At 40.3% G+C, this 19,717-nt stretch overlaps 1 protein-coding gene across 1 annotated transcript; it reads right to left on the minus strand.

The window, feature by feature from the left end:
- Nucleotides 1-205: 205 nt before the first annotated feature.
- Nucleotides 206-17,929, minus strand: VKORC1L1 (vitamin K epoxide reductase complex subunit 1 like 1). Its single transcript, XM_069791331.1, has 3 exons — nucleotides 17,694-17,929; nucleotides 5,015-5,124; nucleotides 206-4,310 (listed from the first exon to the last, which is right to left on the minus strand). Exons 1-3 carry the CDS (start codon nucleotides 17,885-17,887, stop codon nucleotides 4,084-4,086), a joined length of 531 nt encoding a protein of 176 aa, XP_069647432.1. The 5' UTR covers nucleotides 17,888-17,929; the 3' UTR covers nucleotides 206-4,083.
- Between the last annotated feature and the right edge of the window lie 1,788 nt (nucleotides 17,930-19,717).

Genomic DNA, 19,717 nt, shown 5'->3' on the forward strand with positions numbered 1-19,717 from the left:
AGTGCTTTAACCCTTCTACTGCTAACACACAATGTCTTTGAAAAAAATCACAACTTAGTACATTTCTAGAAACAGAATTACAGTACTGACTTTAAAAACAGTTTCTAAGGCTCAGACTGAGTCCAAAAAGGCCTCTGATTGGGTTCATTCAAGCTCTTATGTTTGGACTGCATGAATGCAGCATAAGAATGATTGCAGCAAGACGTCCACAGGTCATTTCTACATTTATTTTTATACCAAAAAGTTATGTGCAACAAATAGAATTCATACATATTTACATTGTTTTACCTGTTAGCAAAATTGTATCCTAAACCTCCAATAGAGAATCTCTCAACCTATACTGATAAAAGGAACACCTGCCCAATGACTCCATTTAAATGGATGTTTAATTTGGAGTTTAAAGCACTAGTAATAAATAGTTGATGGAACATACTATACAGAACAAACACCTAATATTTAGGCCATGCTTAATACAGTTTTATGGTAACAGAATACTTCATCTTTTCTGGACCAGTTTTGTCTAGATCATGTTTAAACAACATTGGCAGAACCAAAGCTATTAGATCTCTCTTTGACATTAGCCCATATAAATTAGGAGCATCAAGTGCTGCCTGAAGCACCTCACCAATCCCTTTGAAGATCGAGAGACTCCGTACAGCAAAAGACAAATGCTTACTACAGTATGCAGTAATCTTCTAATAAGAGAGATTTATTGTCACTTTAGATATCAAAGGTGGTAGGGAATGTTTCATTGGCCTTAGCATTGCAAACACTTTACAGTAAGAAACTTCCAAGAACATTCATTTCCTAAATGAGACCTGAATGCTTCGTTGGCCTTAAGAGTAGCAAGTACCTTACAGTAAGAGGATTTCAGGAATGTTTAATTCCTAAGCAGGTTTTGGGATGAGGTTCTTTTGCCTTTCCAATTGGCCCCTCCCTGCAGAGCTTCTGAGAGCCAAGGAGGGGGAAGAGCAGCCCAAATTCATAACCACTGTTTATATATTATGATTTCCCCCCCCTCCATTCTCATGAGTGTTGAAACCACAACCAGAATCTGTGTCATGCCCCCCTGACCTTCTGCCAGACCAGGCATTATTTACTAGCTTTTACCCATACTCTTGTATCCTCACCATTTCTTAGAATTTGCTTTTGGATTCATAAGAGTCAAATTAATATCAACCACACATTTGCCACTTTTGTTTTGGCTGGGGGCAGGCAGGGGGCAGTTGCATGAAGCACTCGTCTGATTTCCATCACATTAGTAACTGTAGCCTGAGCCATTTTACTGGAAGAAATATGCTGTTTCTATCACTGGGAGCAATGAGGAAAGAGTCAAAGAACTAGAAGCAAAAAGGTCCCAATTTCTACTGCTAAGATTATTTTGCCCTTTATTCAGGCCAACTGCATTTCTGAAGCACAACAGAGAAAGTAGAAGAGTTAGGGCCATTTCTAGCAAATCACTTCCAGTAAAAAGTAACCGCAAGAAAAGCACACAAGACAAGAGAGTTCACAATTAAGGATCGGATTTGCAAGTTCGTGCACAAAGTGTAGCTGCAAATTCTTCCAGAGACCAAACTCAATTTCCATTTGATCCCTATGTGCACACAGACAAGGACTGCAGACACCACTGCTGAAAATCTGGCCCTAAACAATTTTACTAAACAAACTGAATTAACAGACTATGCCCACACAGACAAGCACAAGACACAGCGAAGTTAGTCAACACCTATACTTTCAGCTGATGGGGCTTTTTTTCCTTTTTTCCGGTGTGCACTACACCCAGAAATTGGACCAAGTAATCATGGATTACACTTGTCTCCGTTGCTGCTTGTTCTGAGATATTAGCACTGCGACTAACCATTTCAGGCAGCACGTGTTCACCTCTTCCTTGGATGAAAAAGATGCCTTAGTGTAGATCACAGGAATGCATCAAAATAAATCTATACAACATATTAAACAGTGATATTGCCTCAAGGCTTGTAAGAGAACAAAGTAAAGCCTTGAGGGACCAGTTTAACATCATTCACTCCCCTCATATCAAAGTTCAAGGCATTTCAGAGACAGAACTAAACATCAAGACAAGCTTTAACTATACTCTGGTCAATACAAAACGCATTTAATGAATTGTTGTCTAAAACTGTTAGACAAGAGGGACAAGTAATTTAGTGTTACATGCAACAGATGTTACTCATACCACAGAACTCTATACATAAAAGCAGTTTCCACCTACATCCTTGATACAAACCAGAAAATTACTTCAGTAGTAATTTAAATACTGTTTTGTGAAGTCAATCTAAAAATTCTATTTTCTCTACAGAACACTGCATGTTTCACAGTCAAGTTTATCCTCAGCAACTTAGTGTTTATAATCCACTTAGCCATACAACATAAGTGTCTCTCTGACATTCATGTTAAAGAAAAAAAAATCCTAAAATTAGTTAAACTAGTTCTTTAAATAAACAGGTATGCAGTTGGAATTCTTCATATTTAGAAGCTGACAAGGGCAAAAAGCAGCACAGCACCAATTACAGAAAGTAGCTGAACCTATACATTTTGGTGTCACAGAGTCGGAAACACAAGTATTTTACTTTTCCGAATCACATCATCAATGTTCTATCGCATTGATTTAAGTTAACTGAAACAATATTGCTACCACTTCTCAGTCTAAAAACTAAAACAGATCTCTTAATACTCTTCTATCCCTAGCAAGTTTGCTGGGAATTTTGTTTGTTTGTTCATTTTTAAAGCAAGGACACTTCTGCCTGCCAAGTTCAACACAAAGTATTTGGTTTAACGTTTTAAGACAGAAGGCACTTTTAACATTCAGCCTTAGAATACCGAGTGCAGAAACAACATTTACAATTTTGTTCCTTTGTTTAAATCTGTAGTTTAATTCTTTTTCAATTAGTTATTAGAAAGAGCAATGATAGCACTATATCACATTTCATTTTCAGGAGCACATTTACTTACTTATCCGACTAAACAGGTTGCTCTTCCAAGGGATCTCATGCGTGTCAGGCCTAAAGTTCATTTCCCAATATAGCACAAACCAAAGATCCTGACGAAGATCAATTAAGTAACTGCTTCTTCAGAGCACTACTTGGTTATCCCACTCAGTCAGTGGTTTCCACTGCAAATTGCAATTCTATACTGCAGCATTCATATAACATCAAACATTAGTAACACTGGCTGTCTGACCGCAGTTTAAAAATGAAACAGCTCTGCATGGAAATTAAGTCCTTTCAAAGAACGCTCTTTGATATACCAACCCCCCATCTGCATACAATATCCCAGTGGCAGCTTTCTATTGACCACATTAAGCTATTTTCATTCTGTACAGAAATTAATGAAGTTGTGGTTTAATGAACATACTTTAGGTTTCAGCTTTAATTCCGTTTTCGTTACTGGAGACAAAAAAAAAAAAAAAAAAAAAGAACAAATCCCAACCATCATTCTTGTGAAAGCACTAGCAGTGAGTGCAGCAACACGGTGTTCTCTACAGAGGTCACTTCTTCCATCATGTCAGTTGACTATTAGCTGAACACTCTGACAGCTCCTAGGCTAACAAAACTGATTGTACAGTGAGTTCTCCAGGGATGAAACCAATATTTCTAATTTTATTTACAGTGTAAGTCCTAGTCAAATCTAAGTCCATCAGCTAAAAAAAAAAAGTAATACACATACTGTAAACATGGCAACATTAAATATGGTATGCTAGTCTAGAATATTTAATGTCATGATCACATCTCATTATACCTGAATTTATATACAGGATATTTTATAGCAAGTGTTACCCACTTCACAAGTGGAGGGGGAAGAGAGAGTCTAGGTTTTGCTGTGGCTAAAACTCCTTCCAAGTAAAGTTAAAGCTTGTCTTTGATTGTATTAGAGCTTCCTTTCATAACCACATTTAAATTGAAGATTAGCACAAAAAAATTATCTAGGGCCCCTTCAAATTTATAATTAAAAATTCAGTTATGATTCTCAGGGAAAGTGTCTGATATGGAGAATAAAAAAATTACTGCAAAATAAACTTAATGGAAGTTGGGTCTTCAGACTGTCAGTCAAAAGTTCAAACAGGTGTTATTCCTGTTTGGGTTGGAGTTGCCGTTTCCAGGCCTCGTTCAAATAAACTAGTCGTTTGTAGTTGATGATAAAGAGAATGAAGTTCAGCAAATATGTGATGACGCAGACAATGCAAAATTCCTTCAGCACGAAGTACAGAATGTATGCCAAGTACAATGACCCTACTACAGACACTATGGAGGATGTCATGAGGATTAGAGCTGCTACTGCACTTGCTGTCATACCTGCAACAAGAGAGAGAAAGTTACTACCGCTGCTCTCATTCCCCCCTTCCACACAAAGCAAAAAGCCTAAGCACTCTAATTCAAACTGACGGCTACTCAGCAAGTCTGTATTACGTAAAAGTCCGTTTAAAATACCATGAGTTCAAGATGACTGACAAATCGCTATTTGAAGGGGAGCTTCTAGGTTCTGTATGACAGTCCTTTGATAAGAAGTATGTGTAGTATTTACCATCTTCCATATTCCTGAGTTATGGGAAAGTTACAGGTTGATCAAGTTATGTCTATCAATATTAATAGCTTTATAGCAGAACACAGAGTTACAAAGAAATATGCATACATTACACTTCATGCACTTTTTTTGCCTGCTATCTCTTACTCCTGCAAAACTTGTAAATTCCATTTTTATTTCCTCTCTTTTCTTTTGTGCAATCCAATGCTAAATATTATTAAGTGAAAATACCAGTGCAGCAACTGTCATGACACTTATTTTAATAGCATAGCAGGAAAAAATGCAATTGCTCTTGTTTTCAGTTGGGTTTTTAAGCCTGTTGGACAGATGTATAATTAGACTGGTGCTAAAAAAAAAAAAGATAAAAATCACATGCATTTATCTGGTCTCTTGCAGATTGCACAATGTATAATGCACTCATCCATCACCACAGACCTGTTATATACTTTAGGGTCTAAAATGAATTAATACTTACCAAGTAGCATTTGTAGTATATAAAACACGAGTCCAAAAACACTGTTTGACTGATTTATTGCACTGTCCTTTCCAAAGATGGAACCCAACAGACCGAATCCTCGACCCCATCTGTAAAACAGTGAAACTAATTAACTTGTATTTGGGCACCTATTGCTTTGCACCAGTATTTTCAATTCATCACTGGTGGGGGGGGTGGGGGGGGTGGGGTGGAGATAAGTATATTCTGACACAACCACTGCAGTCCTATATAAAGTTCAGGGCTATCTTGCAAAGCCAAGCAGCTTGCAACAGGGGCTTCACTAGGCACAACTTTGTCCCACTCATTGCTGATATAAGTTATTTGACACACTAGAAACTACCAAGTTCACCGAGCTGCAACTTCACCAAATACCACGTCTGCTTCCTAGGGTTGTAGTTTAAAGCTCTTTCATCAAATAAACACTTCTTTCCTCCACTGACAGCTTTAGCAGCTCTCTCCACCACAGTAAGTTGGACACATGCTCACTATACAGCTGAGGGAAAATGGTACAAATTGGTAACTAGTTGTTACCAGCTCTGCCAGCACTCACCTCACTGGCATCAGAGCAAGCAAATCAGAACATATGTTTGCACTTCAGCTGCTCCTGAGCAGTCTAACACCTCAGAAGGAACCCAAATCTGTCAAGAGACAAGCTGGGGATGGTACCATAACAAGATTCACAGACCTCATTTGTTATAGCCCTTGCACAGTGTGACATTTTGAACTTGTACCTTAACCACAAAGTGACTTCCAACTTTTTAGTGATAAGGTGGAAAGCGGCACAAGCCCTACAAAACTGCTGCTGCAACAAGGGGGATAAAAGATTAAATTAGCGAAGGTATTTGTGCTAGAAACCAGTAATCTGATGCCCTAAGGCAAATCATGCCATTATTTGTAAAAGCAAAGTGAGGACCATATTTAGTAGCATCACTTGAAAATATGAAGAGAAGTTAACGCTACTTCAACATGCAACTTAATTCACTTACAAGAGAATGTTAGGATATCTGCCAGCATGTCTTTGGAGCATCAAGTCAAGCACTACATAAATGCAAGGTTAGGTTTACATTATCAGGTTAACTGTCACATAACTATATATAAAAAAAAAAGCGCAATTCCTCACTTCTGTTGCAGCAGAAAACACTAGTGTGTTACATTTATGCCAACAGAAGTGCAGTTTCCGAATAGCTTGTTGTACTAGATGCAATGGTTCTACTAAACCAAGACACAGCATAGGTTTGCTCTCTCCACACTACAGGAACATTGCTGATATATTTCACCATACATCTGAGACCAGTGAAAGGCTACCACCACATTACAAGCAGTTTCCTCACACAAGAAAGATACCACAATAAGTACAATTTAATACTATCTCCAAAATACTTCATAATCTCACAGCCATTTGCACAATATTTTCAAAACATATTCAAATTAATAATTTTAATTCAAACTTAGTAACTCTCTGCAATTAACTATTATACCAAAGTCTTGTGCTCTTCTCCTGAAGAAATTGAGCAGAGAATTATGTACCAATTCCTAGAAAGCAGAGAATTATGTACCAATTCCTAGAATTATGTACCAATTCCTGCATAAACAGTAAAAAACCCAAACATACTTTCAACTAGTTTGGTCTCAAATCTTGTAAACAACTGAAGTGAAACTTAATGTGCAAATATAAAGCTTCAAGTCAGCATAGAAAAGGCCAACACTCGCTTTACCATGGGGACAATGCCTCACATCCCAGAGCTGCGAAGGGTCAGAACGACACAAAGTTAATTGCTGGGAGGAGCAGTGCAATACTGTCGCACTCCCTGCAGTCACCCCAGTGCAAGTTTGGGGCTATGCAAACCGTGGGGGACAAGGCTGGTTATACATCCTCCCTGCAGCACATGAAGGCAAACAGTCCCAGTTAGCGTATAGTATAGTTTATTTTAGTTTGTGGGCAAAGTTGCGTCAAGGATGGATACCAAAGATCTGGAAAAGCAGCTATAGAGATGCAAGTGCAACACTTCACAGCTAAGGGAGCCACACTTCCAAAAGCATGGCATTTTAAAAAAAGACAAAACACAGTGCAACAATACATAAGCAAACATTATAAAGAAATACTGCAAGTTCCAAAGAATCCCAGCTATGACGAGACTTTCCTCCCACACATTGAATGTTATCTGGATTTTAAGCGAGAACTGTTTTTTTTTTAAGCCCTACTTTGATAAGATCGTCACAACACATGTAACAATTGTCTCACGTTGTCCAGCTAGCAAATGCACTATTAAAGAGCCAGACAAATATATTAAAGGTATAATCATTTTGCATTTAATAGTCTATTTTTATTTTTCTGTATTACCACATTTATAGATGCTTCAGCTTACTATCCAGGTGCAGTTCATTGTTCTACTCTCCAAGAGAGAATTCTTTGTAGGATGACATTAAACTCTGTTTGAACACACTCAGGCTTTCCTTACTGAGAGACTAAACAGTGCGTGTAGCTCAAAGTGTGCCTAAGTCTGTGGTTCAACATTAGCCTAGCTCAAAGTAACTGCAGGATGCAGAATTCCTACCCTCTCCCTGCCCTAGCTGTACGCTCTCACTTCTGATGCTCATGAGATCCTGTCATGTTTGAGAGCAAACTCAGCTTAAAACATCAGAAACTTTAGACTACAGAATCTGACCCTACAGTTATTCTGCAAGTGAATAAAATGTTGCTAACGGAAAGATAAGGAGTTGAAGCCCTTCCTGACAGTCAGTGTCCCCAAGGGATCTGTTCATAGCTGCAAGAAGGTCAGAGCATGGTAAAAGCTTTTCCCACATGCAATAGTTCATTAAGTATCTTGTTGGCCTTGTAGCAGCTTTAAGGACATCAAGTATTAAATTTCAGTCGACAGAGTACAGCTCTAATCTCGCATCTTATTCCACAGACTTCAAGACGGCTAAGGAGCTTGTGGTTTAGGACGAAGCACTTTTTCCAGCCTTATAATGTTGGAAGTGTGAGGAAGTTTTCTGCATCAAACTGAAAAGCAAAATATTTAGACTTTGTATATTTCTATTTCCATCTAATTTCTCTACTGAAGAGGCTAAATCATCTTCTAATCTATCAAGGAGGTCCCAAAACCCACAATGAACCAAGTACTTCCACAAACAACTGGAGGAAGGAAGAGGACTGAGTATGAAAATCTTCCTTCTCACATCAAAAGCATGCAAATCACACCTGAGTTATGATAACTTTGAAAGTCTAAAAACACATGGCAAACAAATAGCAAGAAGAAAGATTGCAGTCCTAACAATAAACTCCAAGAAATAAAACATCAGTAAAAAGGACTATAGACTGCTCAGAAGTTCTTCATGGAACTTGTCTTTCTTATAAAGAATATAATTTACAAGAACTATTGTTAACTTGGATCATTTTTTTTGATACAGAATGCTAAGTAAAATGAACTGCACTAATTAAAGAGCTGCTTGCACAGCAAGATAAAAGCATAGTCCAACATCACCAACTTTTTCCTGATACTGACTTGTGGCTCCCCATCCTGAAGCAGTCAGTTGATCTGTTGTGAAAATCATGAAGTCACCCTGCATGATTCAGAGCACTATGACAAACACATGTGGCAAGCCTACTTTTGCCACACCCGAGTTTCACTCCTAATAGGAAAAAAAAAAGGCACTCTGAACTAGCTTCAAGGAAATTTTAAAATAAATCTTTACGTCTTCTTGTATGTTTCAAGTAACTCAAATTCCCTCTCTGTTCAAGATGACAGCCTGCTTCACTTCCCATTTGCAGGTACAAGTCTGAATGTTCTTGAAAAAAGTTTTCAGAAGTGATTCAAGAAATCCAAGACAAAGTGTTTAGAACTGTTCACGTAGTTTTCTAACATCTAAAATTGAATACTATAGTGACTTTTAGTCCAATGTGCATTTCTTTTTATCAAAAGGAGGTTTTGAAAATTATTATCCACCCTCTAAACAGTGTCCCTTTTTGTTTGTGATATTTAACAAAGCTCAGAAGTGTTGCATTTTTAGAAGTTTAAAGCAGTATTTGCATGCACTTGACACTTCTTAACAGGAAGAAAAGAACAGAGGTAATTTTGATCCACAAGTGACATATCTCAAATAAAATCTTATACTGTTAAATCATTACCTCTTTTGCACAATTATGAATATCCTCTGTGTTCCAGAACAGCGTATTATGGGAGTACACTTTAACTCTAAACATTTTACCATAATTTAGCAGAGACAATACGACTGTCAGAAAGGTAACCAAGAGAACCTCAAGCAGGACACTAGCATCTCAGTCATTTTAAAGGACAAGCAAACAACCTCCATGTTTAACAAGTTAAAAGCTGTAAGAGTTATCAGTATTGGCTCAAAAAGCAACAGAATTCCAAGCCTGCCAAACACAGCAAATCAAACAAACAAACAAAAAGTACGTATTTAGCCAGGAGTCAAGATTATCTCATCCACTCTCTGTAAGAAATGCTATGCTGTTTTTTTCTAGCCAAGCACCCCAATTCTGACAGTTACCTACAGGAGATGTTTTTAAGGGCTTTTACAAAAAGATCGTTCCTCAAGATGCTCTCCTTGACCTCAATTATCACTAAGAATCAGCTTAAGGAACTTCTGAACTGGGGTTTCACCTGCATCTACACACTCAGTAGCCTACCTTGAAGCCTTCCTGAATGTACCTAGATGCCTTCTGAATACATACTTTTGACCTCCACAACATCCTCCAGTGATGAATGCCAGAATCACATCACCTCAATTTCACTTGGGAATCCTTAGTCCTCATGTTAAGAAAAGAACTAACTAGTTGTTCTTGTTTTGGCTGGGACAGAGTTAATTTTCTTTCTAGTAGCTGGGACAGTGTTATGTCTTGGGTTCAGTATGAGAAGAATGTTGATAACACACTGCTGTTTTCAGCTGTTGCTAGGTAGTGTTTGTACTAAGTCAAGGATTTTTCAGCTTCTCATGCCCAGCCAGCAAGAAGGCTGGAGGGGCACAAGAAGTTGGGAGGGGACACAGCCAGGACAGCTGACCCAAACTGGCCAAAGGGGTTTTGCATACCATGGGACGTCATGCCCAGTATATAAACTGGGGGAAGTGGGGCTAGGAGGGATCGCTGCTCGGGAACTAACTGGGTATCGGTCAGGGAGTGGTGAGCAATTGCATTGTGCATCACTTGTTTTGTATATTCCAATCCTTTTATTATTATTATCATCATCATCATTATTAGTTTCTTCCTTTCTGTTCTATTAAACAGTTCTAATCTCAACCCACGAGTTTTACATTTTTTCCAATTCTCTCCCCCATCCCACTGGGTGGGGCAGGAGTGAGCAAGTGGCTGCATAGTGCTTAGTTGCTGGCTGGGGTTAAACCACAACACTACTGTACATTCATTTTAACATGAAAATAACCATACTAGATCAGGTCAAGTCCAGCTAGCTTCAGTACCATGTTCCTGACAACAGCAAGTAGCAGCTGCCTTGAACAAAGCACACATACTTCCCAGTTCACATTCTAGTCTCCTAAATGTCTCGTTGAATATGCTATCAAATCCTTCAGGAGACCAGATTATTAAATGGCACGTATGATTCAAAGTCTGAGAACACTACAGCGGCAGGTTTTCTAACACATTTCTCTCTCTCAATTTTTAGGTTTGCTGCAATGAAAAGGGCAAACAATAATAATAAAAAAGATTATATTTTCAAAGAACTGTAAATAAAGAACCCAAGTTTTGTTTTCTGAGTAGTAGTAGATTACTTGAAGGCCCTCATTTCAGGATTATTTTTCATCCCATAAGAATTATTTTGTTATCAACAGCAAGCACCGTTTACCACTTTGTAACCCTGAGAAAACAATAAATACAATTTTCTAAAAAACACTTACACTTGACAAGTGATATGCACATTTCCTTAAGTGTCATCTGACTTCTGATATAAGTCACAGTACAGAATGAAAGTTCTCAGTAGGGGAGTAAAGCTGGCCTATGCTTACACGTTGCCTTCAGTGAAAAGCTCATGTAAAGGTCAAAGGATCTGGAGCATGTTAATACTTAGCATGTTAAGAAACTTCAGCTGCAGCTTCTTTACAACTTCACTAGAGGATTTTGGATTAAACCTAGTTCATTGTTACAAGGTTGCTTAGGCTACTCTAACAGTTTTAATAAATTAAGTAAAAGCCTTCAATTAGAAGCCATGCGAAAGAAAGGAGATTAAAAATTCCCATTTGTAAACTTGCCAAGAGTGCTCAAAAATTTTGATACGCTTAATTTCATGTTTAAATCTATTAGCAGTATTTACCATAAACAAATGCGATTTTGTTCTATATATCCTCCAGCTTTACCTCAGAAACAGTCTGAAAAAATTGCAGTGTCTAGATCAGCAAAATCTCAAGCAGACAGTGGTTAATTATTTTATAGCAGTCTTTACAGAAGCACTGGTTATTCAAGCTACAAGCCAACAGCATGGTATTCCTTCTACATAATCTCTTCTATGAAGCTATTGTAAACGAAGCCCAAATTTGAACTATAGGCAGTTTGTTAAATTTACTTTGCATCAGGCAAAATAATTCTCAGCCCTATTGCAAATTCCAGCCAAGCTACAAATATTATTATTTATGAAAAGCAAAAATACCCATGTTCATGTATATACCATAAGGTTGGAAAAAAAAAAAAAAAAGACTCACATAGCTAGGGTACTCCTGTATTTATAAAAGTTGTGCCTCAGCCACTACCTATTATATCAGTCTGAAGTATTAAGCCATCAGTCTTCTGTTAAAAAGATGAGACAAAAATTGCTTGAACTATCAGCTTCTGCTGCTTTGGGAACAACTTGCTTTAGAACTAATGAAGCTGGTTTTCTACAAAGGTTCCTGAAACACCTTCCTTCCCCAGCACATGGAATAACTTCCAGATCCCTCTCAGCTCACACCCTCCAGCACCCTGCCTCCCCAGTCAAGTCCATTACCTATCAGTTTTGTCCGAGTTCTGTTTGCACATGTGCTGCCTGGCTGGCTGGCAGACCAAATGGGACAGATAACCTTAGCTCACACAGTAGGGTTTTTTTTCCCTTCAGCAGAGGTGTTACTTTAGAGTGTCTCCCCCCTCCCCTTTGGCACCAAATCTGTTTCTATAAAACTTTAGTAACTTGTATCCTTTGTTAAATTTTGACATTAAAAAAATTGAAAAATTATAAAATAAATTATTAATACACAACACACAAAGGCAAAATCTTCTCTAGAAACCAGGCTAAAAAGGCAGAATAATACAACCTATCTTGGCCTCAAGTTGTTTGCGCTTTTTCGGCTCAGCATCCTTAGCTGTAAAACTTCTATCACACTTACCTAGCTACAGCTATGCCAATTCACCATCATCTTGAACCTGCAGCACTCCAAATCCTGCTGAAGCAAAGCGCTTGACGTACTAGATGGATTCTGTCTACACCGATTTCCCCCTGCCCAATCAACTAACTAGAGATCTTCAAACCTTCCCTCAGACAGCAAAAACAATGAATCCTTGCTACAGAATAACTGAAGAAGCACCCTTACATCTGCTCTCTAACAATTTGCAGACCTTGGAAATAAACAACAACCGATATTAAATTACAGACAGATTATAGCTGAGTCTCAGGAGGCAACATTTTCCTGTAAACTATTTCAGTAGCCTAAGAACCACAAATATGATTCCTCTTGTATGACCACCAGCTGCTCCACATACTGCCCTTCAGCAGTTTGATTAAACTTTTACCTTCTTCTACGCAGAATCGAAAATGCCTAACAAAAACAATTAACTTGGCTCAGGTTAAAGATATTACTGACTAGAAAAGAGCAGAGACTTGCAAAACTAGTAAAATTTCAAAAAAAGCACATGGGCCTCATTTGTGTGCACTGGTTCACAAGAAGAGACTGGACAAGCTTTTCCCATTACCTGCATAAAGTTACTTTTACCATTTCTCATCTTACATCAGTCACTAACAATTGCAGCTGTCAACCTCAAACATATCTGAATGCTTGCTTGCAGGTACAGCAATAAAAAAAAATGCTACGACATCAGGAACTTACCATTAATATGAAAGATAACTGCTATAAAATGTTCTTAACCTGGAATCAAGCAAACTTGACAGACATCAAGTTTACAGGAACTGCCCCACAACAGAACTGAATGGGAACCTGCAACATAAACATCAGGTTAGGGAGGAGGTCAAAGAAGTTTTCTTCCATGTCCCACTTTCCTAGATAACGGGGTTGTTCTTGTCAACTTGATCTCTGTTACGGTCTGCGCTCTATAAAGATGCACCAGAACAATAGTTCTAGCAAGGTGTGCTTCACTGAAAAAAACAGCACTGGTCAAAGTTTTAACTGCAATAACTTATAGCATAATTGCATGCCCATTCTGCAGAGAAGTAAGCTCTACACCAGCATAATTACACTCACACAACATGGCGCTGAAGTACTATGTCACAAGACTGAGCAATTTAAACATAACATTTACACAGATGTAAACTAACTGCTTAAAATGATTTATGAAGGTGAGCAGAACAATACAATAACACTACAGTTGTCACAGGCCACTCTTGGCAAATCCAGTAAAACTACTCCATGTCTGCACAGACCTGTCCACAACACACGTAAAATTTTACAGATGTACATTTTCAAGGACTACCAGATGATTACTTTGATGCATCCACTAGAAGATGTAAGGCAGACAGGCATTTTTCAGAACAGGAAGAGTGGCTTAAATACAGGATGACAATCCTTGCACATTAACATGAAGTTCAGAACAGGGAATCCCTAAAATATGTGATGTATCAAATTATATCCAAAGAACACAGATTCTTGAAATCCTATTTTGACTCTAGGACTTCTTCAGTAAGTCAGCTGGAGATGTTAACATAGATCAATATTGACTATTTCCAAACCTCTTCACTTATGCAGCTGGCCAAAAGCTACAAATATTGCTAAAGATATGCAGTGACATGTGCCCTTTGGTCATTCATGCCAGCTATCTTAAGTCTGTATTAAAGTTGTGACAGCATTAACACATGCCAGGCTACAAAACTTCCTTCAGAAAGAGCCATCCACTAATCTGCTCTGCAGGAACTTTAAATTAATCAAGACAGAAAGTAGAAACACATCAGAAGACTCAAAAGTCTCCCAGGGCACACGAAAGAACAAAGCAAAAAGCTCTGGGTCTCTGCATTACTACTTAAATACCACATTTTGTTTCAAGCCATAGCACTATCCATATCACTTGAAACTTGTCTATTAGTTTCATTCCCTCTGTGAAACTATTATAGCAGCAAAACCTAAAAGATTTTTTAGGAACTGCTATTAGCCAGTTTTATTATAAATAAAGCCATTCTTGGCACTTAATTATTCTCAAATATAAAAGAGAGCAATTCACTTAAAACACCTAGAGCAATTGCCAATTATTTCCCTAATACCTTCCCTTATTTCTTCTTGGAAAATGACAGTGGTCATCATACAGTCCTTAGCTGTTTTTCTTTCTAAACTATCTAGTGAACTTTCCCCACAATAAAAGCTTGAAATGTGCTGACCATTAATATTTTGAATAAGGGATACTAGGAAGATCTCTCAAACATAATCTTCTGGATGAGTCAGTCTCTGATACAAGATTTTTCCACACTCCTCCCTCTGCATGCTGGTAATCTTTACAACATTTCTGTTCTCATTGTTGTGCCAATACCAGATTTGGCTTAAAAGCAAGATTTGGAAATACTAACAGCTTATTAGGGAAAAAAATCCTCCCCAAAGACCAGAACTTAGTTCCAAAGTAACTCAGCTCAGGGAAGAATACGCTAATTTATTCTAATTATTCTATACAGTTAAAATTAATCTCAACACTGCGATGTGCTTTCCAGTCCACTGCTAGAGTCAACACTTGAGATGTTAAGATCATTACATTCCAAGTTCCATTAGTAAATCTAGCTTAAATAAAAAGTCACACAACCAAATGAACACTCTAGAAGCCAGTAAAAGCCACAAAGTACAAGTTTGTCACCCATTTAACTCTGTAGAGTTAACTCTGCTAATCAGCTAAATGAAATAATTTGTGATTGCCAGTGTAACAGCGTAATGAGAAAAGAATCTGCATTACATGTGAAAATGCTGGAACACCATATTTGAAACTCTGCTATCTTGGAGAAATCTAAACAGTAGTTAAAAGTTCCTTTCAGAAATCAAGTTTCAGAGAAACTTTGGTGATGCATGGTAGTAACAAGGACTATTCAGTTGAACAGAGAGAGAGAGAATGACTGATGGATAGGGAGCTGTGGCAACATGGAAAATAAGATTAATTTCTTTCAACGTTATTCTTACTTCAAAGTTTAATAGCTTGCCCTCTTGTCTTAGTTTTAAAGCAATACTCCTTTTTTGTCTGTGTCCTGTACAGCGTTAAAAGCACATTCTTCTCCAAATATGGTTTGACTGAACAGAACTTGCACACTCCTTTTCCACAAACTCCTTTTACCACCTGCTGTAATTATCATGAGCTATCCTGACATCTGCAATACTTCAGTCTTTAAGCATGATTCTCCTAGCAACTGCTAGTGAGCTTTTAGTTGATTTTATCCCTAACTGTCCATATTATTACATAGAATTCCTGCAGTAAAATGTTCACAGGTCTTACCATGGCATACTCAAGGTTTCAGCTGCAGCATAACTAATGAACACTATAATTACCAAGCATTATTCCATAATTAGAAGTACTTAAAGACATAACTAGAATTATTTTACTTCTTCAAAGCATTTAGTAAACATGCATTAAAACTATTACTTCAAATTCCCGGTCTCAATAGCAACATTTGCAGTAACAATAAAAAGCTAATGAAAGACCAATTCTATACAGAAACAGACTACTACAGAGGCTACTTAGGTGCTTAAATCCCTGTTATTCTCTTTTTGCCTCTATAGCTGTGGTAAAACTTATATTACTGATGATACTCACGTGGTTTAATCTCAGTAGCCTATGCATAATTTTAATTTATAAATTTAAGTTATCTGTCAAGATTATTAAAACCTTTTTCCTGTTTAGATTGAGACTTCTCATTTTGGGACACTTCTCAAATAGAGACATGAACAAGCACCTTCACAAACTAAAGATTATCTGGTGACAGACAGAAAAGCAGAGTTAAAGTCCTCATTCAATCACAAGAACCTCCTTTCAGATACCCGCAGATACACATCTCTTTGTAACATAACACAATCCCACTTCTGTCACCTCAGAAGTGGTTTTAAGAATAAGAGTTCCCTGTATGTTTTGCCTAAACAATTTAACCAGCTTCCAACTTGACAGAGTATGGGCATATTCTCCCCCACTGGCTTGTTATGACAATACAGCAAGTACCTTTATAAAAACTGTGACAGCTTTTATGCAGGTTACACGGAAGAGGGGGTGGAGGGGTGGAATCTCAAGTACTCATTCAGGTGAAGGCACTAACATGATAATAACAAAATTCTCATTAAAAAAAAAAGGAAGCATTTAATACCTACATTTGCTGAAGAACCAAACCCCTCCCCTTGCCGGCTCCTTACTTGTGGATGCCTTTGCATATGTCTTTATATGTCTATATATATATACACGCACACAAATATATATGCATATGCAGACATGTACACACATATATATGTGCACAGAGCAGTTTTGAAACTACTGGACAAATAATCTTATTTCTCTAGTTGAAATATTTGAGAATACACTTTTAGGAGAGTTTCTTGTCCAAAATACACCTGAAAGTATTTCCTGTACCATGTTTATACTGGTAGAACTTCTAACTACACAGCAGGTTAAGTCTTTTCATTATTGTAATTCAATCAACTAGTTAGTTGACAACGAGTTAAGCTAGCAGCATATTAAAATTCATACATCAGCTCCCCTAACAAGAATAAGAAACACTGGCCTTTAGAAAACAGCTGGTAAAGTAATTACTGACAGGAAGCCTGTAAAATAAATCAGGATTTGGACTGGGCTCCTGCTGCTGAGGCATACAAATCTCTCTTGAAGTAAGCACTTCCTCTGTATCACAAAAGCAATCTTCTTTGCTGCCAGGTGACATTACAATGAAAATGCAATTCAGATACTCCGATAAAACAACCCAAACCCAATCACCTACAATTGTACGTGTTTACATTGGCCTCAACCACTAGTCACACCTACAGCACTTTACTCTAACCTGCATTTGCCACTAAAATGCCTGTCACTCTAGCTAATTGCCATCGATTACAACACAGAAATTGCAGGTGCCTCACCCTCCGGCCTGTAGCGATCCCGAAGAAAAGCCGTTCCCACACCAGCCCTCCAGCGAAGGGGCTGCCTAAACCGGGAGCCCCGACACCCCCCTCCTCGGCCTGCCCGCCCTGTAGCCCCCAGCACAGGCCCAGCTGCCCAGCCCCCTCCGTGCCCCAGGCAAGCCCTCCCCGGGACGAGCCCCGGCCCGCAGCCGCGGGCTCCTGCCGCCCGCACGATCGGCCAAACCCTCCCGCCACCGCCGCCGCCCCCCTCACAGAACCGGCCCGGACTCCCAGCAGCCCCCGCCTTAGCCCCCGAGGCACCGGAGGCAGCGCTCTCCGGGGCCCGGCCCCGCCGCTCCCCGTGCCCCCAGCCCCTTCTCCCCGCGGCGGCCTGAGGCGGCGGCACGTCCCATCTCCGCCTCACCTGGAGGTGATGGCGGCGGAGCAGCGGACCCGCTCGCTGAGGTCGCACAGGGCCTGGTAGTGGAGGTCGCGGCCCTTCTCCCGCTCCAGGTGGCAGGCGTAGAGGGAGAGCAGGATGCCGGCCGCGCACACCGCGGAGCGGGCCACCCGCTCCCAGCGCGGCACCGACACTCGCAGCAGGACGGGCGCCGCCATCTTACCCCCTCCCTCCGCCTCAGCCCGCGACGCGCGCCCGGCGCCGACCAGCCGCGCACGCGCGCCCACACCCCATTGGCTCGCTGGGCGGGCGCGCCTCTCCCGCCCCACCCCGCCGATCGCGCCGGACGTGGCGCTCCGCGACGACGTCACGTCAGGCCAAGGCGGGGAGGGGAGGGGGGCGTGGCGCGGCTGGGGGGTTATGGCGCCGCCTGGCGGTCATCAGGCGGCACTGCAGGGCGGCCCCCCCGCGGCCCGGGCTGCCTCCTCTCCCCCCGCCCCGGTTTCAGCAAGAAAATGAGTTTTTCCCCCTTTTTCCTCAGATCTGGGCCGCGGGCGGGATCTGGGCTTTTTCCGGGGAGTGCTACGAAAGCCGGCACGGCTGCCATGACCCTCAGGGCTTGATGGGCCACTTCACTATAGCTAAGGCCACGCTGGTCTCTTAGGCAGGTTCTCCAGTGAGCGCTCCAGGTTTTTTTCCATGATTTTGCAGAAAATGAGCCAAACCGCCGCAGCCTGCAGCCACGCAAAGCCCAGCTGCTGCCTCCTGTGCAGAGGGACCTTCCTGAGGGCCTGTTATGTTCCCAAAGTTCACCCTGAGGCCTTCCGGGATGCGTAATTTGGACAAGCGATACAAAAAGCGCGTTAAAAGTTTGGTTTTTCTAGCGCACACCATAGCCTGGTGCTCTGCCTCGCTCTGGAGCAGCGAAATCAATGGATTTCCCCAAGCCTTGCTCAGCCTTATCTTTGGACAAATATGCTTTGCACTTGAGCAACGGGAATTCGTCATCTGTTTCCCAGATCTAGGATCACATTCGTATCACACCTCTAAATATAGCTGGCAGACCTGAGAGTCGATAGCACTAGGCAGAATTAGACAGATACAACCAAAGGCAATCAGGGCTGGATCTTCTTTCTTTTGTACGTCTCTGGTTTCTATCAAAAGTAGCACCAATACCTCTCTAGCTGTAGTTTAGGAACCAGCTAACATCTCTGGTCTACCAACACAAAAGTCATCTAGTAGCTCAAAAGAAACAATCTTTGCTTACTGTAAACACCCACCATAACCACCATTATTGCTTTATTTTGAGCACTGGCTATTTCTTCTCCTTCCCTTCCCCATTTCCTTGCACGCACATTATTGATAGGCATTAGCAGATGGAAGAGCGAGTCAGTACAAAACGAAGCTCTGTGAGTTTTCCCAAGGAAGGCAGGAAGACAAAACACAATGGCAGCATTCATACCGCCAGTTATGCCACCCGTGCCTTCATTGTTCTGCAAAACAAAACTAATTCAAAGACAGATGTGTTGCAAAATGACTTCAGCAACAAGAAGGAATCCCTCTGCCAGCAAAAAAGGGAAACTGACAACTATTAATTAAAAAGAGTTGAGAAAACCATTCATTAAGAAATGAGGGGTTTGAACTCTAGCTAGAGTATAAACTAAATTAAAAATCTCCTGTTCTCTATGCTGTGCCTTCTGCTATCAGTGGGAACAGGAGGAGAGGGACAACGGGAAAGAAGCAGAGATGACCAAGATAGAAGGGGCAACCAAAAAAATAACAAATATACTAAAGCTGCAGGAAAAGAAATCACCCTATCTCATATGTTTATAGCTTGGCCTTTAAATGATGAGGTCTAGTCCAAGCTTTTCTTTTTACCAACCAAATGGGCACCATGGGATGTTGGGCCCTGGAAGCACCGCTCAGGCTGGCAGCAGTGGATGGAGGAGTGGGGCTGAGCTCTGCCCTGCCCTGCCCTGCCGGGTTCTGAGCCATCCTGCCTTGCTCTGGGAGCTATTCACCGGGCCAACCGCAGGAGAGAAAGTGCC

This window comes from Haliaeetus albicilla, chromosome 9 (genome assembly GCF_947461875.1).
Source record: "Haliaeetus albicilla chromosome 9, bHalAlb1.1, whole genome shotgun sequence".
NCBI classification, from domain to species: domain Eukaryota; kingdom Metazoa; phylum Chordata; class Aves; order Accipitriformes; family Accipitridae; genus Haliaeetus; species Haliaeetus albicilla.